Here is a 25,444-nt window from a genome sequence, read left to right as displayed (position 1 = left end):
CTACAAAGTAAATCCAGCTTTGCCAAAAATATTACTCTCTCTGGATCAAGTTGTTTTTCTCATTTGAAGTCTACACTGTGGCCTCAGGCATTTTGAGAATTTGGGCTTCTGGAACAATGAGGTTCAGGGTTCATAAACGGGCACATCAGATCTTTCTTGCGGTCATGAAAAACATGCAAATTTAATATTGTCTTTATGAATGAACTCTTATTGCAAGTCTAAAGCTATTTGTTTGCTGGTTCTAACATTTTATTGCTAACTACTCTGTTCTCCAGTGTTCCAGAGGAGTACAAATGTGGGAAGTCTCTGGGGCCAGTAGAGTCCCTGCAGGAACATCCCCAACACCCAGACAAAATCCTCATCGGCTACAGCAGAGGCCTGGTGGTGCTCTGGGACCTCCAAAGTCGACATGCAGACAACGTCTTTTTGGGAAAGCAGGTATTTGTGTGTGTGAAACCTCTACTCAATATTCCACTGTGCTTGGCAGATCTGAGGTTTTGAACAGGACAGGTTTTGTGCCCTGTTGTGTGGCTGGATGGTGCTGTCAAGCGGATGTTTAAAAAAAAAAAAAAAATTCTGGTGAAGTACATAAAGTAGATGCCCATCTAGCCATGTCATTCATTGTTTGTTTGTTTATTCTCTCTCTCTCTCTCTCTCTCTCTCTCTCTCTCTCTCTCTCTCTCTCTCTCTCTCTCTCTCTCTCTCTCTCTCTCTCTCTCTCTCTCTCTCTCTCTCTCTCTCTCTCTCTCTCTCTCTCTCTCTCTCTCTCTCTCTCAAGCAATAAAATATAAAAAAAAAAAACACATCATTGGATGCCTACAGCGGTGAGAAGTACATGATTCAACTGTTAAATTAAAAATTACTGTTGTGGCATTAAACAATTTTACAGCCTCAATTCTCAAAGAGTACCAGGTTTTTATCTTTTTAAAAGCATGTTTGGCCATCTGTATGTGAATCATAACTTTGCTGAGAAGTCAGCTTTGTGTCAGTGGCAGTTCATGTAAAGTTCAAATGGCTAACCCAGTTTTTGTCGTGTGTGTGTTCCTACTTCAGCAACTGGAGAGCTTGGTCTGGGTCCGGTCCGGTAACAGCTTCGTCAGTTCCCATAGTGACGGCGGGTACATGGTGTGGCCTGTTAGTAGCAGCACCCCATGCACCCATGAACCAGTCACCTCCACTATACCATATGGTATGTCTGTGCAGTGGCACTAGCACTAAAACTTCTGTCTAGTTAGATTTTAAATCACTGTGGCTTTTTTATTTGTATTGGGAGTAATTGTGCAGATTTATTTTCTGCTTCACTAGATATGTCACCCTCACCCCGCCTGTAAGTGATGTTGGTAATTCTTGCAGGCTTCTGCCAGCCTTACCTGTTTTATTCATTTGGGATTTGTTTTGCATGGGGTAACAGTTTTATCATAGAAATCTCAGTATAAGTAACAGAGATGGAAATGGCCTCTAATTTTGGAACCAAAAAGTTTAATAAATTTAGTTGCTCATGAGTAGAAAACATGTCCAAGGGTTTAATGTAATTTGAACTCTTAACCATCTATTTAGCTTTCTTAAATTGGATTGCAGTGTGTCAGTATTGTCATTATCTTTTGGATTTACAGCCAACATCACTGCATAAAATGAAACTTTGTTTTCTGAGCTCTTGCCTGATTTTAATATTTAGTGTGGTACATTTGACACAGGCAGTACATACTGGCTTGATTTGGGCCACAGTGAATATGAGTAAATGCCTCTTTGAATGCCTCCATATTTAAGAAAAACCACAAACCCTCTTTTCAGCAAGCTATGATCTAATATTTAAAGACATGGCAATTTGCACAGGATTAATATAGTCTGAGGTTATTTCTGCAGTTTGGTTTTATAGTAGGTAAATGTCGTCAGCTGGATTTTTACTGACACGGGAGTGCACAGGCTTTAAAAAGTACTGACATGGCGGATTTAGAGAGGATTAAAATTACTAAGGGAAAAAAATGGCAATTACGTTATCCCGCCTCCCACGTAAAACCTATCCTGTGCAAATGGCACAATAGTCAGTGTAGGAGTCCACCCCCTCCCTTTAGTCCCATGACATCCATACGTACTTCTCTCTAATGCCCCTCCCTCCAAAAACAATGTTACAGTGGATTATGCATCATGATCCTGAGGAAGTGCTTGTGTGGATGCAGGATTCTCCACAAGCAGTTAACACACCTGATTCTAGATCGACATTTCTGGATACTTTCTGCTTGCCTCTTTTACTTTGGCTGTTTGAAAGTCTATGGTCCAGGACACACCAAGCTGACCATTAAGAATTAGCACCAGGAATGTCCTACTGATGATCGCCTTCTGTTAGTTCCCCATCGCCCCTCATCTCCTGTGAAAATATGCAGTCACAGCGAAGACCACAGACCGCCCACATGCATGTATTTAATGTGCCTGTAAAAAAAGGGAGTAGCTCTTAGTGAACGTGGCTTTTTATTAGTCTTGTAAAGTTGTTCATAAGACTTATTAAAACGTGTGTTATAAGCTTCAAATGTCCATTTTTCAGCTAAGCCAAGTGTGTCACAGTAAATCACCTTTAGCAGTGATGCGTGGGTAATAATGCTGATTTAAAAGTAAATTCTACATCTACATTTCTACATTACCTGGTGACGTTAAGTGCATGGTTGCATGTTCATAATTATATGACAAAAGACTCTCACTCCATGAAATGAGTATCGCTTGCTTTTACTTTGTCTTATCAAAGCACCTTCAGAGCTCTCGTGTGCAGTTATTCATTACACTGTTGTTGTTTTTTTTCCCCATTAAGGATACTGTAATCTCATGTTATTGTTTAAATATTTGGACATTCTAGTATCAAAAAGGTCAAAATGCCAATCACTCTTGCAAAACAAATTAGGATGTACTGTACTATTTACTATTGCTGTCTTTTTCTTGCTTTAGTTTCTCTCCTCATTCGCCCTCTCATACGGCCGTCTGCCGACACAGATTCAATGTGTCTAATCAACCAAAAAAGCACTGCTGAGGACTGACTACAGTTAAGGGTGACATAAGTGCTGTACTGACTACAGGTGGCCTGACGCCATCCGATGTAACTGGAACATGCTAGCCGTCCCTTCTTTAGTTATGACCTTACCATGTATTGGTTGCCTATGCATGCTCAAAGTAATTTTCAGGAAGGGAGGGCTGCTTTCCTGCAGAGACTTTTCTTGACTTGTTGATAAAGCCACACTACATTAAAACTTTTTGTTGCTGATTTACTAAACCGAATACACTCACAGAGGCCCAGAGTGTCTGTTTTAGAGATGGTTATTAAGATGTAAGGACATTTTACCAAAGGATAGATTGGGTAAATACATCATTCCATTAATAGATAGTCCTTTTGCTAGAGCTTTGCTACATACTTGAGAGCCAACCCTTGTTATTACTGAGGACACCAACCATGTTGTGAACGTTTCCCTCAGTCATGTTGAGGCACCCTCTTTCCTCTCAATCAGTAGCACTGGTTGGCCATGCCTGTTTCTAGTGTAGAGGGTAGGAATGTCTTAAAACCACAACCAGGGTGAAATCATGGCAATCACGTAATCAAATGAGGAATAAGATGCTTGTACATGTTAAGCTGTAATATTATTAATGTTTTTGTCTGTTGAATTGACTGTAGTCATGTCTACAAGGGTCTGGTCATTCTTAAAATGTTTAGCTCAAACAATGTTTGGAAATGTAGTTATGCTACAGATTTTAGTGAATGTGGCTTTTTATTAGTCTTGTAAAGTTGTTCTTCAGACTTACTAAAACGTAAATGCCCTTTTCTTAATTACGGTTTATTAACACATTGTTGAGTGTGTCCTGGCTGTTTTCCTGACCGCTTTTCAGTCTTTGGTGTAGAGATGGAGACATTTGGCCCACAATAAAGTTGCCAGAAAAATGTTTTTATAGGGATGTAGTAAAGCCTGTCTCTCTGTCTCTGTCTCTCTGTCTCTCTGTCTCCTTAGGACCCTTTCCCTGCAAGGCTGTGAACAAGATCTTATGGAGGACCACAGAGTCGGGGTCTGTAACAACACTGGGCAGCAGTGGGTGAAAAGTGAAAGCTTCTAATCACACATGTTTTTGCTGCGCCTCTTTGACTCAATGGGATATCCTCTCTTGCGCTGTGTTTTCTCTGCAGAGCTCCATTGGTGCTGTTCAGTGGCGGCATGCCCCGGGCTAGCTACGGAGACAGACACTGTTTAACTATACTGCAGGACAGCCAGCACATTACCCTCGACTTCACCTCACGAGTCATCGACTTTTTTACCATCCACTGCATAGACAGAGACAAGGGTGAGTGGGCCAGGAGCTGGCTGCAGTAGACTGTAAGTGAAGCATTCACATTTAATGAAAATAGAGGCTTGTTCAAATAACAGGAGTGAAAAATTGGCTCAGCAGTCAATTCCCTGTTTTTGCAGAACATTTTAAAATTGCCAGACATGTTGGAACTGATTTTATCCAGGCCAGCAATTGTCAACATGGAGGTTGCGAGTTTATTCAAGGGGGTTGTGGGATAGGGGTCAAAAACTATGTAGTCATATGTTTTTGATACCATTAGTTTTGAAAATGAGTGTTATAAAATCTCCCACACCACTGATGTCATTATAAGCAAAAACATAGTGGCTGTGGGTGTGTCTGCCTTTTATCATTACATTACTTCAAAACAGTGGGATCTAAATTAAGGCTCAATCTCTGGACTAAAAACTTTAGTGACCTGAAAACACGGGCCAGCATTTTTTATTATTATTTTTAATTAATATTTTTATTAATTAAAAATAAATTAAACTCATTATGAACCTAAATCTTTCAGCGTCACTTTAAGGGAAATCAAAATGTTAAAGCAATATTGGCAAGATTAATTCAAGTATTGTTGTCACAAGTTGAACTTTAGTGGTTAAGGTTTAACACAACCACCTTCCAATATATAAATGAACCCTATAAATGATGATTTTGTGTATATTTAACTTATTACTTATAAATAGATCATTACATAATCTTTATAAATATCATATAAGTTCTGAACACGTTTTTATTTTGTTTTTAGACTGTGGGATCGCAGTTTAAACCAATTCAGTTGAGTGTTCCATATTACAGCACTTTCGAATGAAACTTCTTTTATAAAATTAATTTTTTCTCCTTCCTTTATTGAAGCTTTAGAAGTGTGGCAATGGAACTGGCAATATGTGTCAGTAAAGCACTTATCAACTAAAACTGTTTGGGTATAAAATCTAAAATGTAAGTCTAAAATGATATCATTGAATTTTTGGACCCCCCACAATCAACATGTCATCACAAAACTTTGACATTAGTTGAGCCCTAAAGTATTCTCGCACATTTTAAAATTCTGTAGCAAAAATAAATGTTGGTTTTGTAGCAATTGGTGTAAGTGTGTTTTAGGATAGTCATGAGTCATGGCTCAGAAGAAGGAGGTTGAGAACCTGTGACTTTTTTATTTTTATTTTTTTTATCTTTTTTTTTTTTTTTTTTTTTTATGGCCTATAGAATTTGATGACCCTTTGGCCCTTGTTGTGCTTCTGGAGGAAGAGTTGGTGGTGATTGACCTTCAAACAGCTGGCTGGCCCACCATCCCTTCCCCTTATCTGGCTCCTCTGCACTCATCTGCCATCACATGCTCCTATCACATCTCAAACGTACCAACCAAACTGTGGGACAGGGTGATCAGCGCCGGTCAGCGGCAATGCCATCTACAGACTCACACAGTCAGTTTGCTTAATATTTTTCTATGCAAGTACTGTTTTTATAGGGAGAGTAATCTAAATGGCCCCTATCATATCCATTTTTGTTTTGTTTTTTTTCTTCCCCCCCCCTTGAGGTCCACTTATTATTTTTGGGTTTATGTACTAAATACAGTCAATTCTTTAAACTCTCTTTGTCCATCAGAATCAAACAGGCTGTGCCTTCAAATGGTCTGTGTTCTGATTGGCTGCCCTGTATTGTGTGATATTCAAAAAGCAGTCTGGACTGAAACACTCTTTATAACTGCAGCGTGAGTGGGCGGCGCTAATCTGCTGTATACTGAATAGGCTAGTGTATGTAAGTGCATTCGTTTTTGTAAGATCACGGGTCCTTTTTCATAACTTAATTTACATACATGCACTGTATGGTTTTGGGAGTAAATGGTACATTTTGAAGTATTATGTGTTTATGTACTACCTTTGAATTCTTTTTTTTTTTTTTTTTTTAAATAAAACACAGACCACTCGATTTTTCATGATCCCAGTCCTTGAAGATCAGAGATCAGAACTGCAGTAGCTCCATTAATGTGGCTAATATATTGTAAGGCAGTGCATTCAGTCATTTAAAAATGTCCTGTTACAGGGCTGTTTAATCATGCAAATCCTTGGAGACGTTTTTCCTTGGGGAGAAACGTGTTCTTTGATAATGTTCCCCAGTTTCACAGTTGCTAAACATATCATTCAGCTAAAGTTAGGAGGTTATATGTTATGGTATTAAATTTGCAGTACTACAGATACTGGCAGCTGTACAGTGTTTGATCAAACACAGATGGAAGCTGAAATTGTTGGCACGTTAGCCATGAAAATTATACACATTCTCTAAAGATCCGGTACCCATATATTCTTTGTTTGTTTATAATGAGTTTACAAAGGCTGCTTCTGGTATGCTCATGCTGTATTTTTAGATGTAATTGCTTGGAATCAAATGCTGTGACTCCCCAAAAGAGGTTTTATTTAACAACCTTCAATAAAACATCAACCAGCATCAGCGTATAAGCTTTTAATGTTTATTACATCAGAGACAGTAAAGGGTGTCAGATGCTTGGTGCCATTTGATTGATGTTGCTGCTTCATGAGAACTGTAATGATTTCTCCGGCTGTTTTGACAGAACTGGCCAATATGTGGAGGGAAAAACTTAGCACCGAGTCCAAAACAGCAAGAGCTGCTGCTAACTGGGTAAGAACTTTGGAAGTATTATATGTCTCTGTGCCAGCAAGGACTCTGCCAATGGCTGCAATGTTTTTACTAAATCTTACATAACACCTCAAAATTGGGTGCGTTTTTTTTTTTTTTTTTTTTTTTTTTTTTTTTTTCTCTCTTTTTTTTTTTTTTTTTTTTTTTTTTTTTTCTTTTTTTTTTTTCTTTTTTTATTGCAAAATATGGTTCCATTGGATACACAAGTTGACCATTTGTCATTTGTTTGCATCTTCAGTCACGAAGATGGCACAGTGCGTTTCTGGGACGCATCAGGAGTGTCGCTCAGGCCTCTCTATAAATTAAGCACAGCCAACATCTTTCAGACTGACTGTGACCACAACGACAGCCTGACCCAGGCTGGCGAGGAGGACTGGCCTCCCTTCAGAAAGGTCAGACTTTGATTAATCCCATGTTTTGGTTTTATTAATTAATTTGTTGACACATTTTTCAGTTCAAAAACTCAACGATCAAACATCTCATTATGCTTAAGGGTTTTTTTTTTTTATCTTATGAAACAGCAGTCTTCTGGAGTTTTCCTACTTCTTTTCTTTCTCCACCTTTCCCCATGCTGTGGACTGCAGTCTGGCACGCAGCCGTGCATGGCCTGTGGGATTCACACTGCAGTCCTTTCCCTTTTTTCATTCTAATTAAAAGCAGACTGTCTGTCTGAGTCCTGAAATGCTTTGCTTGCATCTGCTGAAAACCAAGTACATTCCTCTTCTGGATGGCACAGCTGGACCGTTTGCTTTATTTGCCTTGATTTGTTCCATGACCTATATGTTCCTGTCGGTTCTGTTTGCTGTAATTGTCAGTTGTCACCAGGTTTTCAGAGAGAACATCATTTAGAGTCAGGATTAGATGTTTAGGATAAAAGAATAGAACATTGTTGTACTATTTGCTTGTGAGACTTTGGTACTCTCAAAAAAAAAAATCTGGATTTTGCCTTTAACTTCTGCCTAATTTGGTCATTAAAATGTCAAGTCATTAGAACAGTTTTGATAAATGTATTGTAGATGTACTTGTGAACAATTCTTTATAGTTGTGGTGATCGAAACCAGGTGTTGACATCTGCAAGTATGTATTATACAGTGGTGCTTGAAAGTTTGTGAAGCCTTTAGAATTTTCTATATTTCTGCATAAATATGACCTAAAACATTAGATTTTGACTAAAAGTAGATAAAGAGAACCCAATTAAACAAATGACACAAATATTATACTTGGTCATTTGTTTATTGAGGAAGATGATCCAATATTACATATTTGGGGAAAGGTGGAGAAAGAAAAAAGTAGGAAAACTGCAGAAGACTGCAGTTTCATAAGATTCTAAAGGGTTGAACATATAACCAGTGAACATTATAAATATGACATTTCATATGTGATGTTGACAATAGGAAGTTAGTTTTATATCTAGGTGGGGGGGGGAAACATTTTCTAACATTTTTGCCTTATAATGCCTTCTTTACTTCTTAACTGAATTATGCAGAACTTCAAAAATTGGTATACTTCCGGTTTAATCAGTTTAGAGTCAATGTGTGCTTGGACTTATGGAAAGTGTGGTATGTTATTAAAGATGTAAAGTATTCTGTATGTCATGTGGGTGTGAATGAATGGAAGAGATGCAGGATCTATACCCTAACAGGATATTGAACTGCCAATATCTGCCTTTAATTTACTTACAGGTGGGTTGTTTTGACCCATATAGTGATGACCCTAGGCTTGGAATCCAGAAGATTTGCTTGTGCAAATACAGTGGCAAGCTTCTGGTGGCTGGAACTGCAGGACAGGTAGGCCCTTTTCTTCTCAGGAGCCTAAAATATGCCTACATTTATGGCATTTGGCAGACCGTCTTATCCAGAGTGACTTACGGGGGGTAGCTTTTGAATGTAGCTTTGAAAGTCTTGCCCACAGATTTTTATTGGTCTAGCATGCTGTGCTGACCCAGGTAGGTAATCAAGCCCCAGTCTGCTGCCTGGGAAGCATAGTGACCCATTATGCTAAACCAACTAAAATTCTATTGCGCATCTTATTACGTTGGTTGTTATTCCAGGGTATTCTGCAACTGCTTTGTGCCTTTCTTTCAGGTGATTGTGTTGTATCTGTGTGATGAGAAGTCTGATCACATGATCGACGTGGCCACTGTGGACCTCCTTCAGGACCGAGAGGGTTTCACGTGGAAGGGTCACGACAGGCTGCCTCCGAAGTCCAGCTCTGTGCCTTTTGCTCCTGGATTCCAGCCTGTTGTCCTGGTGCAGTGCATGCCTCCTGCGGCAGTTACTGCAGTAACGCTCCACGCTGAGTGGAACCTCATTGCGTTTGGCACCAGTCATGGCTTTGGCCTCTTTGACTACCACCGGCGTAGCCCAGTACTGGCAAGGTAACCCTGGGGCCCAGTCAACAGGGAAGACTTCTGTGCTTTGCAGAATAGTTATAGCATGTTTAGGACCACTTTTAATCAGTGGTTTTGATTTATTAAACTAATCAGTGATTCTTCTTAATAAATCAATTTTTGTAATTGTTCCAGTATGTTTGTCTGTAATTATATATTACCTTTAATTATGCATTACATTTCCTGAACAATCCTTGCTTTCAGAAATTAAAGCAAACTGTTTGCTTTTAAATATGTGACCCCTGGACTGGAAAAAAAATGATCAAAGTTATGCATCTCAGAAAAGGCTTGGGTTTCCACTCCAGGTGCACACTACACCCAAATGACTCACTGGCTATGGAGGGGCCTCTCTCGCGGGTCAAATCACTGAAGAAGTCCCTCCGGCAGTCGTTCAGGAGGATACGCAAAAGCAGGGTGTCTGGAAAGAAGCGTGTCATGGTCAGCAGTCCTTCCAGTAAAGTGAGTACTTTCTGTTATCAATCCTGCTCAGGCAATATTGTGCCACACAGAGAGGGAGCAGGTGAAGGGTGCTAAATCTCCTCTTTGTCTTATATGAATTGATTAATCATATCAGTGGGTGCCAGCCTTAGTTGCCTTTTTTTTTCTCCCCCCATAAAAGGTTTTTTAAAGTAGAAAACACTTTCTTCTTTTGTAAGATTAGTTACAGTTGGTCTTTTCAGAGGGTGCCGCCGTTCTATACGCTACCATACGTTTAGAGAACTCCTCACTGCACATTTTTTCACATGCACGTGAAGCAACTGCCGTAGTCCAATGTTGCATATCAAAGGTGTGCACTTTGGGTTTCTTTTTAGGTCCAGGAGGCTAACGCCCAGCTAGCAGAACAGGACGCTGAGGTGACGCCGGTGCAGAGACGCATTGAGCCTCGCTCGGCTGATGACTCACTCTCTGGGGTTGTGCGGTGCCTATGCTTTGCTGACACCTTCCTCCGAGACGGTACAGTCAAAGCACCACTGTGCTTTGTTGATATAACATAACATACAGTATAAGCATAATTGAATGTGTAATGCTAAAACTTAAGGCTGTTCAAAAAAGGGGTCTAGTTAAGTGCTTCCCATCTCTGGTCTTGGAACCCTGCATATGTTAGCTTTTTCTCTAATACATTCACTTCTTTCAGGAAAGGCTTGTTAATTTATTGATGAGATGGATCAGGTGTGTTAGAGCAAGGAAATCAAGCTTACAGGGGCATGGATACTCCAGGGTCAGAGTTGGGAACCATTGATTTACTTTCATTGTAATGAACCATTCATTTGCTCAAGCTGAAAGATAAGTTAATTAAGGTATTGGGATTAGTTTCACCAGTTAGCTTCTATTGAGAAGAAGACCTTTTTACGTTGATCTACTGTTCTGCCTCTGAGAAAATTACAAGACCTCCAAGTTGAGACTTTCACAATGCTTTGTTTTGAAGGTATCTTAAGACAAGTGTTGGGGTAGACAAAAATTACTGCTCTCAAACTCTAACAAGATTACATTACCATGAAATAAGTACCTATTTACTTCTATATTAGTCTGTAAAACCCACTTGTACCTTTTGTACAAGAGGGGAACCAAACATTCCTTTACAGAGCTGTTCCTGTTTCTCTGAAGGCCCTTTTTCAGCTTTACTAATGCAAACAATGTAATTTTAATGAAGTCAGTAACTGTAATGATTATAATAATTTAAATGAATATGCTCCATTACTTTGTTACATGGGGAAAATAATTACGTTACTGTTACTTTGTACCATGTTACCCCTAACATTACTTAAGACAGTTCAGTGTGGATTCAGATACTTTAGAAATGAAGATCTGAGAACTTTGCTCAGAATGCCTGCTATTAGTGTTGGACGCCAAAAGACTTGCACAAGCTATTGTTTTTGTTACTGAAGTGATTGTGCTAGATTTTGAATAGTGTCTGGTCTTGTCTGGACCACACGCCCTAAACCTACCCTCTCTCCAACATCTGCTGAGGTCACCCTCAACTCAAACAATATCTTGCTCAATAGAAGTTTAATTACACTCTTGCAGGGATTTGGATCCTTGTGTGGGGAATTTTAAATAATTAATTATTTTTAGTTTAACACTGTAAAATGATGTCTAATAGTTCTGAATTTATGGGTGTGAAGGGTTAATATTTGTTGGAAGTTTATACTTTCTTTTGAGAGGAAAAAGATTTCAGTTCTACATTTGTGTAGGTAGTGAAAGTATACAACGTTTTCCACTATTGGCAGAGGTTTCAGCTGCTCAACAGCGGAAGAAGAGTCTTGAATTTTACATGTGCTGATGGAAATTATGGAATGATAAAGAAACTCCTCTGTCTAACATTTTCCCTTCATACTCAGGAACGCACCATGGCCCGACCATGTGGGCAGGGACGAACTCAGGTTGTGTGTATGCGTATGCCTTGGACGTGCCCTCGCAGGACAAGTTCTCTGAGCAGAGTGTGGAGGCCTTGCTGGGAAAGGAAATACAGCTGATGCACAGAGCTCCAGTGGTGTCCATTGCTGTGTTGGACGGCAGGGGTAACCCACTGCCAGAGCCTTATGAGGTGTCCCGAGACCTGGCCAAAGCTCCTGACATGCAGGGCAGCCACTCGGTCCTGATTGCTTCTGAAGAGCAGTTCAAGGTGAGGATTGCACAGCACACAGCTTCTCAGTGTAACTATTACAACATTTCTCATTGAATATTTTACTGTAATGAGTTTGTGATTCTCTGGAGAATGACTGTTGAACTCAACAGCAAAACAAATACACCCTCTCTCTTCAGGGCTCTTTTAAAGGTGAACTTATTGTCAAAGCAAACAGCACTGGGGCTAGCAAACTTTTTACTTTTTTTTAATTTATTTTTTTAAAAGATCTTTGTGGCCATAAAACTCTTTGCAAACAATGTACAGACAAATTCTATGAAAACATTAGAGCAAACGACACATGTAACTAATGTTAGCTAGTTTGTGAATTGTTCTCTGAAAAGACGAATCAGCTTCTCCATCTGGCAGTCTGATGGATGACTCTGGGTTTGGTGGTTGCCAGTAGAACGGTACTTGTCTGACTGCACTGTGCCAAGTGTAAAGTTTGGTGGAGGGGGGATTATGGTGTGGGGTTGTATTTCAAGAGTTGGGCTCAACCCCTTAGTTCAAGTGAAAGGAACTCTTAATGCTTCAGCAGAGCAACAGATATTCAACAATTTCATGCTCCCAAATTTGTGGGAACAGTTTGATGATGGCCTCTTCCTGTTCCAACATGACTGTGCACCAGTGCACAAAGCAAGGTCCATAAAGACATGGATGAGTGAGTTTGGTGTGGAAGAACTTGACTGGCCTGAGTCCTGACCTTTGGTCAACAACTTTGGGATGAATTAGAGCGGAGACTGTGATCCAGGCTTTCTCATCCAACATCAGTGTCTGACCTCTCAAATGTGCTTCTGGAAGAATGATCAAGAATTCCCATAAACACACTCCTAAACCTTGTGGAAAGCCTTGCCCGAAGAGTTGATGCTGTTATAGCTGTAAAGGGTGGGCCGACATCATATTAAACCCTATGGATTAAGAATGGGATGTTACTTAATTTTATGTGTTGAGACAGACAAGCAGGGCGGCACGGTGGCGTGGTGGTTAGCGCTGTCGCCTCACAGCGAGGAGGGCCTGGGTTCGATTCCCCGGCTGGGCGGCCAGGGTCCTCTCTGTGTGGAGTTTGCATGTTCTCCCCGTGTCTGCGTGGGTTTCCTCCGGGTTCTCCGGTTTCCTCCCACAGTCCAAAGACATGCAGTCAGGCCAATTGGTCATGCTAAATTACCCCTGGGTGTGAGTGTGTGTGTGTGTGTGTGTGTGTGTGTGTGTGTGTGTGACTGTCTGTGTCTGTCTGTCTGCCCTGCGATGGACTGGCGACCTGTCCAGGGTGTATCCTGCCTTCCGCCCGAAGACTGCTGGGATAGGCTCCAGCATCCCCCTGCGACCCTGACGGAGAAGCGGCTTAGAAAATGGATGGATGGAGACAGACAAGCAAATACTTTTGGCGTTATGGTGGATGTACATGTCCGTCTGTTTCTCTGCATAATTTGTTAGGCACCTTTTACCTCGTTCATCAAAGGTAGTGGTAGCTACTTTAGTGTGTGTTGTGTTGGTATAAGTCTATCAGACACAGCAGTGTTAATGGGATTTTTAAACTACTCCATGTCACTGCTAGACTAGAATAGGTCAACAACAATATCAAATCAATAGCATTGTGAGGTCTGACCACAGATGAAGGATTAGAGAAACACCTAAGTGCAGCAGATGAGCTGTCATCTCTCACTTTACATCTACAAGGTGGATCAACAAAGCAGAAAAGTCTAATAGAGTGGACAATAAGTGGACAGTGTTTAAAAACTCCAGCAGCACTATTGTGTCTGATCCACTTGTACCAGCACAACTCACCAACACACCACCACCACGTCAGTGTGACTGCAGTGCTGAGAATGATCTGCCACCCAAATAATACCTACTCTGTGGTGGTCCTGTGGGAGTCCTGACCATTTGAAGAACAGGGTAAAAGTGGACTAAAAATTATGCAGAGAAACAGATGGACTGCAGTCTGTATCTGTAGAACTACAAAGTTCACCTATATGGGGGAGCTGATAAAAATGGACACATGTATGTGTTCCTTAAAAAGAAGCCAGATGGTTTTTGTAAAGTATCCTTACTGTAACATTTCTATCAGAAAACGGAACATCTCAATAATATCAAAAACAGCAAACCTAGCCATCAACAAATTGCCTGCTGACTTTGTTACATACATTGCAAGTCAGCTGATGTCTAGTTTGTTACAGGTGTTCATGCTGCCTAGAGTCAGTGCCAAGACCAAGTTCAAGCTGACTGCACACGAGGGCTGCCGTGTGAGGAAGGTGGCTCTAGTGAACTTCAGCAGTGTGGCCTCCGAGGATTATTCTGAGAATGGCCTAGTGTGCCTTACCAACCTAGGAGACATCCATGTGTTCAGCATACCTGCACTGAGGCCACAAGTACGATATGACTGCATCCGCAAAGAAGACATTAGCGGCATTGCGTCATGTGTATTCACTAAGACTGGACAAGGTGAGTACTTTAAAAAAATTTTTTTAAAGTCCAGCTCTCAGATGTGCTTGTTGACTGTAATTCATAATGCCTTAATGTTGCCACACAACAGGATTTTATCTGATCTCACCTTCCGAATATGAGCGCTTCTCTCTGTCTGCACGAGTGATCACAAAACCACTGTGTCAGTTGGATGTAGATAGGCCACATGATCCTTCTGAACTCAGGTAAGACACTTCAAAAGTACGCTGGATAGTTAAAAGCAGTAGTTGCAGCCGTCACAGCATGTTTTATTAAAATATGATCAGAAACCAAATCAATATGTTTAAAATAACTGAGACTGAAAAATCTGGTTCCATTGACTTGATATAAGGTTTCCTTCCAACAACAGCAATATATTATAGTCTAGAAAAGCTGAGTAATTATCTATGATTATGAATTCCCATATTGATGCATCCCTGGTAATATTACTAGGTCTGGTTTTGAGGAGCGTTGGACTGTCATACTGTGCTTACTTTTATTGTTTGAGTTCAGCTGGTGTTCATATCATAATTCCCTGTCATGGTATCATTTCAGTTTCTGTACGACAGTCCCACACCAAGCCAATGGCACACACAAAACCCAGCCGACAGGAGAGAGCAAGTCTGTGGGTGATGCTGAAGGTAAAAGTTCAGTGTTTAAAATGCAGACAGCTGCAAAGTAGCCTTGAACAATTTTCTCATGTAGGTTTTATGTAATGCTACAAAATGTTACCTTTTTTTTTTTTTTTCCCCAGTCTAAAATGGAAGTCGTTATCATAGCCATGTCTCTTTGAAGTGATAGCACCCTGGAAATCAAGGCTGGGTGTCATGTGATGTGTGTGTATATACAGTGCATTGACTTGATTTCTTCTGTTGTCTATATCTCCCTGGTTATCAGGAGTGTTTGATGAAGTCAGTCCGCTGTCCTCTCCTGCTCTGGATTCCCCAAACAGCAGTGCTGACATCACACTTGACACCACTGGAGAGCTCACAGTGGAGGATGTGAAAGATTTTCTAGTGTGAGTTTAGATGTTTCTCTTGCACATTTGGCTGCATTTTATGATCTCACTTTTCAGCATTCGTTTAGAAGCTAAATCACAATGCCAGATCACTTTATATGGACATGTACGTGTTTGATATTAAGATCATAGTGTAGGTAATGTCTGTTTATTTCATAGATCCAAATGTGTGTTTGCTTCCTCAGGACTGTGGACGAGGCTGAGAATAACTTGAGAAATATGACTGAGGAAGATGGACGTTCTCCTGGAATTATCATCAACTGAGAAGGGATGAAAACTGGAGGTGAGTTTTACTCTAAACTTAGGACTACTCCCAGATGATCCATTAGCTCTTGCTAGAAAGTGCTCATCTGGAGTGGGTGGAGAACGGATATTTGTTTTTGGATTCTACAGGAAGATGTGCCCAAGCAAGGAAATGAACCCTTGTTGAGCCCAGAAGCACTTTCGTGTTTGTGTGCGTGTCTGCATGTGGATCTACTCTGCGGATGACTATTCTTTGATATAGTTGGGCATGACTAAACATCTGTGTTGTTTGGAACTTTATTAAGCACCTCAGGGATCTGATTACTATTTTACTTTTTGATGAAGTAACAGCAATCAGACAGTAAGAGAAGGCTTGTATACAAGGGTAATGAACTCCACACAGTTTGGTAATTGTTCTTGTCTGAAGACACCAAATAAACCCGGCAAACTGAGTCAGGTTGGTATTGAGTAAAAATATCTCCAAACTGTGCTGAACTCCAGCCCTCTAGAACTAGTTATCCACCTCTGCTCTTATAGAACATGCATCCAGGGTCAAGAGAGAGCAGAGCAGTCCCAGATGCCATATGCTGTAACAGTAGCTGACTTCAGTCAGCTTCCCTTTGTTGTCATCCTAAGCGGTTTGCTCACCCCGTTTACCCCCTCTTAGAAATGGCAGCAGTTTTCTCTTTTACTTACTCAACACGAGAGCAGCAGGGCGCCCTTCACCCCCTCCCCAAATTCTCCCTTCACCCATGTTTTTATTTCTCCCTGTCTCTCCCCCTATTCCCCATTTCCCACATTCTACCATCTCCCTCCTTCATCCCCATCTCCCTTCATCTCAACTTCCCCCATTTCCCTTCTTCTCTATTTTGGCTCCAGGTTCTAGATGTGGGTGTTCAGGAGGGCATCTGCTCCTTGTGGTCGGCCTCCCCCTTTACTGCTACTCTCTGCTCTTCTTCCTTATGTCTTTCAGTTGAGTTTAGTTGTAAAATTTGGGCTTTTTGTTTAAAGGAAAAAAAAAAGTCTCCCATAGCAAACTGTATGTGGGGAAATTGAAGTCAGACCACTTTCCTTTTAGGGTATTTGATAAAACAGCAAAGGGCAGTTCATAATGGGTACAGGCAGCTGCTGCAGCTAGCCTTGACCAAAGTATATGACGTCCTGGCCGTCCCTCGCAGTTATATAACTTAGCTTTTATCATTTTCTGTTGATTTTTCCTTTCCGAATCTTCAGGTTGCTTGCTGCTTCCCCCTTGTGGTCATGTTTGGTGGTACAGGTCAAAGTTATTCTTTCAAGGACTCGGGGCAAAGAGTGCTACTTGGACAAGTGTTTGTAATTATGCAGTCAAATGGATTAAATTTTAATGAAGAATGTGTTTTTCAGGGTTTAACTGGAGAAGTGATGAAGATTCCCTTGGTACTCCTAATCAGCACTTGAGAAGGAGAATAGGACTCTGGGGGGAATGCTGCACTTTCCATTTTGCCAAAACACTGAATGTTTCACTCTTGGCCCTAATCTGCCTTTTGCATTTTCTTCTCTTCACCTAAAGTTACGCTCACTGTGTGTGAGGTGATCTAGTAGAGCTTTGCAGTGTGAGCGCATGGGCTGAGTGCATCAGAGATGGAAGCTTGATCGCACATTGCTCAACTTTCAGGCAAAAGGCTATCGGGATACTTGCACTGACCATGTGTTCAGTATTATTATTATTTTTTTTTTTCTTCCACATTCCTCTTTCCATGTGCTACCATGCCACTTTGCCTGCCCTCTCTCACTGTGTGCCACTAAGAGGAGTGTATTCTGTTTGAAACGTTTCTCGTGCCTCCCAGCAGTCTTTTCAACTTCATCTGTGATCTTGTGATGGTGACTGGCAGAAAAAAATCAGCAGGCCATTGAAAAGTTCAATTTATGGACCCTGTGGGTTTGATAGAATATTTTCCCTTTTTTAATGTTACATGTAACCACTTGCAATTGTAAGTAATTCTGACAATTAACTGTGAATTGTAGAATTTGAAGGCGCATGGTGTGTAATCTTCCACGTATTCTCATCAGTAATTAGTGAGCTTTGAGTTTATTACTCATGTATGCTTTTGTTACAGTATTAACAAAAATGAAGGAACTAATAGTTACTGATTTTTTTTCTTTTTCTTTTTCCAATGTAACTTGTATACGATAGTGTAATTTTATACCACCCATTAATTTGTATTTCTGTTTTCTTTTTTTTTTATATGGATGATTTAGGCCATTATGTGTTTTCAGCTCCATTTTGGAAACTGCAGTTTAGGAACTTTTCATGTAGCTCATGTTTGAAGTGATTAGAAAGAAGCCTTATGAAACGAATACTGTGCCAATGCAGTACAAATGAGTCAAGTGATAGATGTTTGGGGAAATCTGCCAATGGATTTTAGAAGTGACTAGGAAAATATTTTTATTGTTTTTTTTTTTTTTTTGTTTGTTTGTTTTTTAAATACCACATTTGGATCTTGTTTTCAAGGAAAAGACCACATTAGTAAACTGCTTGATTAAGAATGCACAGAACCATTTAACCTACTCATTGTTTCCACTGTGTAATTCCAGTTTTTAGATTTCAAAGGGACCTCACTAATGTAGCCGTTCTATTAATCTTTTTTTTGTATATTTTTGTCTTTATTACATACATTAACTTTTACATGTTACATTTGACCCCTAGCCTGTGAATCTGTATTTAATTTTTGTCTCTTGTGTAGAATTGTAATTGGAGATAATAGCTACGCTAATGAATGTTAATAAAGTATTTACTCCTTTAATCTTTGCTCATTTTTTGATATCTGGATTGATGGAATGTGTGTATTATATGAAATTTGAGGACCATTTCAAGGAAATTAAGTAGTAGGAAAGTGTGTGTGTGTGTGTGTGTGTGTGTGTGTGTGTGTGTGTATCCCTCTCCCTCAGAAGACTAAGATTGATTTCACAAGCAGTCAGGTGTGCTCCAGCTTGTTAGTTGGGTTAACCCTTTAAATGCCCAGGGTTGCCAGGAGGCCCAAAGTTCTACAACCTAAGAATAGCAGTGCCAGTTTGCATTGTAGTTCTTGAATAAGCCTGGGATTTTAAGGAGACAAAGGGACTCTTTCGCCCGCCTCCCTCACTCAACGTGATGCTATTCAGCGCAGGCATCTGTTAGCTGACGCAACATATCTGGCAGTTGGCGCTTTCGGTCGGCTGTCCCGTGAGTTGGTGGCTGGTTTCACAGGTGTCGGAGGAAGCCTGGGCTAGACCTCGCCCTCCTTGCGCTGGTAGTATCGTGTGTGTTGTAATAGTGGGTGGAATTGGAAACGACTAAATTGGGGAGAAAATAAGGGGGGGGGGGGGGGGGGGGTTTAAACGCCCAAAAACAAAGAATTGTGAATTCTGTGAACTGATGAGACTCAGAAGGTATGCTCAAGAATCACAGATTTAATCATGTATGATTAGCTATAAGCTTTGTGAGTTAAATTTGTTTGATTCTAAAGCAAAATAAATGTAGAACATGTTAAAATTCAACTTGTTTTGTAATAAGTATTCACCTTAAAAATATAAAGCACACTTGGTTCCTATTTCCATCCAGTAACTGCAACTCTGATCAAGACAAATATTTTTATTGACATCAACAATTAACTAGTCATTAAAAAGTAGTTCCAATGTACAATCAAACATTTTCAATGTACAGAAAATAAAAAAGTAATGTTCTTGGGTTGCTTTTAAAGGTTTGAAATGTTCTTTTAAATCAAATGCACAAAATTTCTTATTCCATATTTTCTTCATCCTCTTCGTCTTCATCAAAGTACCGGTCCTCCGCATCACGGTTTACAATGTCCAGGTTATCATAATCTGGGTTCTCGTCCACTTCACTGCAACAGGAATGATTAACACAATAAATCCCAAGTATAACTTTCACACTCCACACAATGTACAAGACAACTAATGTTCCATCAGGAGAGTGAAAAATCTAATAATTTTGAAAGTTTCCCTGAGAAACAATCAATCAGTGAAACACCATCTTTAGAGTGCAAGACACTTGTTTAAAAAGAACAGTTTCTGATCATGCAGGCACAGTTATCAGGTTAGCTGAACATCTGGAAAAGAGAGCATGTCTCAAATATCACCAATGTATTGTTTGCTACTTTTAAGATAATACAATTTCAAGTATCCATGACACTGATCAGTGAAATTTTACTGTATTGAGAGTGTACTATTAACCTGTAGTTGAAGTCTTTATCTTTGCCATCCAAGAAGCGCTGGTGCATCTGACTCAGAAACTCTTCTCTCAGCATTGCCTTCTCTTCAGCAGTTGGCTCCCACTCTGCCTGTCTAGACTCCTCATTCTCTGAGAACAGAAAAAGAATAAGGTGCTAAATGCTGATTATGCAAGACTGGCCAATCTAACTAGGTTACATTCGGAAGTCACAGCGTTCAACAATAAAATACTGCAGTCAGTCCTTTGCAAATGTTACGAGTTTAGGTTATTTTTTTAAATGAAAATGAGTGAACACATCCTCTACAGGGATCAAAAGTAAATACAGCATTTTCCTGCAATTTTTGTTGGACAATTTATAGTTTAATTTATACTATAATATAATTTAATGTGCCATAACATTTGGACAGGCCACATTGACCCCCCCATATCTTAAATTAAGCAAATAAACATTAAAATATGCGAATGTGTATTCTCAGTTGCAAACAGTGCAAAACTACTCACCCTCCTCTTCTTCCTCCTCTTCCTCCTCCTCCTCTGCACATTGCTGTCTCTCCTGCTCATCCTGCAGCCGATTCTGGAGCTGTCTCTCTTGATATGAGTCGATGAGCAGGTCAGCCAGACTTCCTGGGCCTTTCTGCATGGCTTCTTCAGAGCGCTGCAGAATCTCCTCCTCACTCAGGTACTGCCCAATGTACTGCTCGTACAGCAGAGGCTCTCGAAAACGCATCTGCTCCTCACTAAAGTACTGGCCCTCTACAAGGTGAAACAAAGATCCTGTTAGGACAAGAGGGTCTGATTCTGGTCTTGGAGGCCCAGAGTCCAGCACAGCTCTGTGATTACATACTAAACCTGGAGAGTAATTCTCAAAGCAGGGTTTCTCAGTCAGTCAAATAACTTAAGACAAAAGTCAGGACTGTCCAGTAGGAGGACAGGTAAAGCACAAGACATATTGGACAAGCCTCAACTTTTTGATCAATGCTATCTAGCTACCTGTGAAATACCTGCCTAACATCCCCCTGAATGCTGGTTTAAGCTTGGAAATCACCAGCAAGCTATGCTGGAACAAGGGCTTCCAATGACCTGAGCTGGACATCGCTGAGATATTTACTAGAAACTGTTTTCATTTTATATACAAGACATGAATTTGTAGCAATAACCACAAGAAGTTTGCAAACTTGAAATGTGTACCCCTCTGAAGTGCTCGGAGGGCGGCATAGCGATGGTTGCGGACCCTCGTCCGGTTGGCTGAACTGGATGCCCGTTTCTGAACCTCTGTGCAGTAGTACTGTGCTCTACAGTCACTGCTCAGGTGAGAAAAGGCCTCTAAGTGCTCTGGCTTCATATGTACATGATAGCGCTCTAGAAAGACTAAAGGCTTGACTTTATACTGTTCCATTAAGACTTCCTTTTTCTCCTCCACAGTAAGATCAGGCTCTCCCAGCTGCTGGCTCTTCACTGGACTTCCACTGGTTGCTATGGCCTGCATCATTGAAGTGAGGCTGCTGGTAACTTCCTCCTGGGGATAGAGGGTAAGCAACAGACCCATTAACTTTCTGCTGTTGTGGTTTGTTGTATGATACTTCCACTGCCTCACACATCTTTGGTGTTAATTTTGAAAAAGGTACTTTTTAGGTTTGAATCATTATTTCACTGAAATAACAATAGTTGTGTACAGGATGAGGCCACTCCACCCACCTCTACTACCAATACTACCAATACTGTAGGATTCAGAATATTCCTCACCTGGACCTGGGGCTTTGAAGGCTGTGAGGAAACCATATCTCGCGCCGAGATATCAGTCGCCTGGACCATCTCGTCATCTTCTTTCGTCGTCTGTGCTTCGAAGATCGCAGAAGTCACTGGTTTGTGTCCTTCATCGATTTCACCCCACATTTCTTCTTCTCACTGTACAGCGTAAAATCGCTGTTGTGTCTTATTTTTAATTACCGCAAACAAGTTATTTAGCCGCGACCGCTGTGTTTCAAACGCAGTGCGAAAAGTCGTTTGTTATCACATGATATCTGAGCTGGGAGCAGAGAATTGTTTAAGACGTGACTGTCATTAAATCACCAGCAGCGAATCCCTTTCTCGTTACAAACCGTGGCTGTTTACATGGGACCCAGCGCTGTTAGCTTCAGCTAAGCTTGCTAACTGAACTTTTCCAGATGCTTTCTGGAAAACGTCCTTCGGAAAGTGTGAAAAGAGAAAGGGCTTGAAATGTCGGCTCTGTTAACAGTCCAGATAATATCACTTTATTTGCCACGACAATTTACATTTCGGTAGCCGAGCTAACAGTGATACACTGCTAGTGATCCCTGTGCGTCGTGTTTTATCTTCCCTAACACGCGTCTCTGTATTGAGTGGTTCCTCTTCCACTGTAACGAGTTATTTCCCCACTAGATGGCGCTGAAACAACAAGAAAAAACCATCCATCCATCCATCCATCCATCCATCCATCCATCCATCCATTTTCTAAGCCGCTTCTCCCTCAGGGTCGCGGGGGGGTGCTGGAGCCTATCCCAGCGATCATCGGGTGGAAGGCAGGATGGTGTATCAGGTGTATCAGCTGGACAGGTCGCCAATCACAGGGCAGACAGACAGACACAGACAGTCACTCACACCCAGGGGCAATTTAGCACGTCCCATTGGCCTGACTGCATGTCTCTGGACTGTGGGAGGAAACCGGAGAACCCGGAGGAAACCCACGCAGACACGGGGAGAACATGCAAACTCCACACAGAGAGGACCCCGGTCACCCGGCCGAACAAGAAAAACCACTTGTGAAAAAAAAAAGCGAGAGACGGTGAATCCTCTTTGTCAAAGAAGCGAAAACAGAAAACCTAAATCAACAGGAAACAGCAGAAAACCTGACGGCCATCAGAGGTTCTATTCCACGCTTGGAAAGGGCGATGGGCGTCTAACTTCACTGCTGCCACTAAAATCTAACACACCACACCATTAAAGGGCAGATATGCATCATTACAGAACAATGTTAAAATCATTAGCAATCTTAGTTAGCATGTATAACGTAGCTGTTGAAAGTTAGCCTGATAAATTTACTTAAATATAATAAAGATAAATACACATATACACTATATTGCCAAAAGTATTCACTCCTCTGCCTTCACACGCATATTAAATTGAGTGACATCCCATTCTTAGATCCATAAGATGTAATATGATGTTGGCCCACCCTTTGCAGCTATAACAGCTTCAACTCTTCTGGGAAGGCTTTCCACAAGGTTTAGGAGTGTGTTTATGGGAATTTGTGCAGGCCAGTCAAGTTCTTCCACACCAAACTCGCTCATCCGTGTCTTTATGGACCTTGCTTTGTGCACTGGTGTGCAGTCATGTTGGAACAAGAAGAGGCCATCATCAAACTGTTCCCACAAAGTTGGGAGCATGAAATAGTCCAAAATCTCTTGGTCTGCTGAAGCATTAAGAGTTCCTATCACTGGAACTAAGGGGCCGAGCCCAAATCCTGACAACCAACCCTTGTACTGTGCTGGACTGTATATATGCTATGGATACAGACAGACTGTATACAGACTGAATTATGCACTGTTTCTCAGTGAGCCCAGCACTGCTCTCTGGTCATTTCAGCCCATCTGCGTTTTCACAGGCAGTCGTCGCCTTGCGTTGGAGAGGTTCTCTGAGAGCCTCCGCTATATACTCCCCAGATAGCAGAAGTACATTGATTTAATGCTGAATTATGGTTGCATGTTGTTGTTTAACTCCGATGATGGAAAAATAACCTACATTCAACATTAAACAGTGCTAAATGTCAGTTAAGAACAACACTCTGACACTGAAGGATGGCTGAAGTGAGAGGCTTTCTGTGGGAAAGGCGGAGTGCATCTGAAAAGTATATGAGCATTAATATTATGGCGGACTTTTGTTTAAAACGTTGTTTAATATGTATGGATCTTTGCTTTCATAAACGTATAAATGGCTAAAGACTAAATATTATATTCACAGGTTGACAGGGCTAAACAGCTAAACAGGGCTAAACAATGAAAACAATAAAAATAGATAAATATAAAAACAAGTATAAATATAAATCAAGAGAAAAAAGAGGGGATTAAGATAATATATAATACTATATTCATCTATTTTCTCTCTTAATTTACATTTTAATAAACGCGCATGCGTGCTTGGGGGTTACTCTTTTTTGCCATATGGCAGCACCAGGAGCTGCCGTCTTACAGCGCGAGTAAACCAGCGCACTGCCGTGTTCATTGTCCAGGTTTTAAGAGAAAACCGCACAACTTTAAACTGTGTTTACTTAACAGCTGCGTGCTGAGGTAAAAAACACACAAGCGACGGAGCGGGGAGGAAAATATTGACGGGCAAAGTTTCAGATCGCGCACACGGAGCCGGATCAGCCTGACTCCGCCCCCTGGAAGCTCGGCTCCGGGTTCTGCACGCGAGAGCGCGCGCTCTCTCCCCGCGCTCTATGTGACCGTTTAAATACAAACACGAACGTTACGAGCTGTTCCCGCGTTCAGTCGAATGCTGTAGCTTGTCGTCCTGGTTTATCCGTTTATGCTAAAATCTCTGTTCATTTCGGAGATAAAGGGCTTGTCACCGACAAGAGCGAACTGCAGGTGGAAGGAGGCCTGCTTCACGGGCCAGACTCCACATTTAAAGGGTGAGAAGTGACGAGTGACTTAACGGCTTAGTTTGGCGTGAACTCCAGCTTATAATGTCCAGCTTAGCTTGACCTGAACTTGGCGCACCTTTCTAGCTAAAGCTAACGCTAAAGTCGTAAAATCTCGCCTAGCAGCACGACCTTGAGTGAATTATTGTCATTATACAACGGTTTTATCACTGATTGGTCTACTTATTATTAGATTAACAGACAAATAGTGAGGAAAACTGATTACATGAAAGCATGCTTACTATTATTTGGTTACACAATACATTACACATCTATTTCTGTGCACCACTGAACTACGTTTGTTAACAAGCGCTGAACTTTGCTCACTCGCTGCACAGCCGGCACTTCATTCCTCAGCTCCTTACATAGACCAACCCATTAATCTCGTTTTACAGCCCATTTTGTTTTGCGAATGGGATTCAGTTCATTTCTGGCTAATTCCAGGTTGTTTAGGTGTTTTTCTGTCACAGCTGCCGACTGAAAAGCTTGCTCAGTGGTGGTGACTGTTTCGGAATTTCAGTCTGATCAAATCGGCTGTGGGTCAAATGTGATCTTAAGTGTCCACTTTCTGTTTGTGGTAAAGTAAAAAGTAAAAACGTTCAAATGGCTTGAGCGTCTCCTACAGCTGTCATAGTCGTTGCTTAGCAACAGCGTCTCAGCAGTGATACAGTGTGGAAAAAACGTGCTGTTATGGCGAAATAACAGCACGGTTAGAACGCTTCTCAACCAATCGGCTTGAACTATCTGTTTTAAAATTCTTGTTTGATTCTACAGTTGATCAGATGCACTGCTGCTTTGCTGCAATGAAAACCTGCCACACAACTACACCACCCTTTGTGGATGAGATTGGACACTTCTGGTCTTTGCCCCCTCTTTGCCTCTTCGTGTGC

General features: G+C 41.1%; 2 protein-coding genes across 2 annotated transcripts in view; one reads left to right on the top strand and one right to left on the bottom strand.

Annotated features, from left to right (window-relative positions):
- llgl1 (LLGL scribble cell polarity complex component 1) overlaps positions 1–18,467 on the top strand; it is a 43,250-nt gene extending 24,783 nt beyond the window's left edge. Inside the window, exons 6-23 of the mRNA XM_017703151.2 lie at positions 276–438; positions 1,054–1,189; positions 3,984–4,038; positions 4,157–4,311; positions 5,521–5,738; positions 6,884–6,951; positions 7,208–7,361; positions 8,652–8,756; positions 9,054–9,346; positions 9,664–9,817; positions 10,171–10,312; positions 11,698–11,981; positions 14,159–14,423; positions 14,515–14,629; positions 14,979–15,064; positions 15,321–15,441; positions 15,627–15,724; positions 17,068–18,467. Of these exons, the coding sequence (XP_017558640.1) occupies positions 276–438; positions 1,054–1,189; positions 3,984–4,038; positions 4,157–4,311; positions 5,521–5,738; positions 6,884–6,951; positions 7,208–7,361; positions 8,652–8,756; positions 9,054–9,346; positions 9,664–9,817; positions 10,171–10,312; positions 11,698–11,981; positions 14,159–14,423; positions 14,515–14,629; positions 14,979–15,064; positions 15,321–15,441; positions 15,627–15,705 (2,593 nt within the window). The 3' untranslated portion in view covers positions 15,706–15,724; positions 17,068–18,467. The remainder of the gene's footprint in view (positions 1–275; positions 439–1,053; positions 1,190–3,983; positions 4,039–4,156; positions 4,312–5,520; positions 5,739–6,883; positions 6,952–7,207; positions 7,362–8,651; positions 8,757–9,053; positions 9,347–9,663; positions 9,818–10,170; positions 10,313–11,697; positions 11,982–14,158; positions 14,424–14,514; positions 14,630–14,978; positions 15,065–15,320; positions 15,442–15,626; positions 15,725–17,067) is intronic.
- An 812-nt stretch (positions 18,468–19,279) lies between these two features.
- Positions 19,280–22,236, bottom strand: ccdc97 (coiled-coil domain containing 97). Its single transcript, XM_017703088.2, has 5 exons — positions 21,638–22,236; positions 21,083–21,410; positions 20,396–20,647; positions 19,897–20,023; positions 19,280–19,547 (listed from the first exon to the last, which is right to left on the bottom strand). Exons 1-5 carry the CDS (start codon positions 21,785–21,787, stop codon positions 19,442–19,444), a joined length of 963 nt encoding a protein of 320 aa, XP_017558577.1. The 5' UTR covers positions 21,788–22,236; the 3' UTR covers positions 19,280–19,441.
- Positions 22,237–25,444: the final 3,208 nt, after the last annotated feature.

The sequence above is a fragment of the Pygocentrus nattereri genome, chromosome 27 (assembly GCF_015220715.1).
Source record: "Pygocentrus nattereri isolate fPygNat1 chromosome 27, fPygNat1.pri, whole genome shotgun sequence".
Taxonomy (NCBI): Eukaryota; Metazoa; Chordata; class Actinopteri; order Characiformes; family Serrasalmidae; genus Pygocentrus; species Pygocentrus nattereri.
Note: the sequence above shows the minus strand (reverse complement) of the source record. Positions and strands in the feature narration are given on the sequence as shown.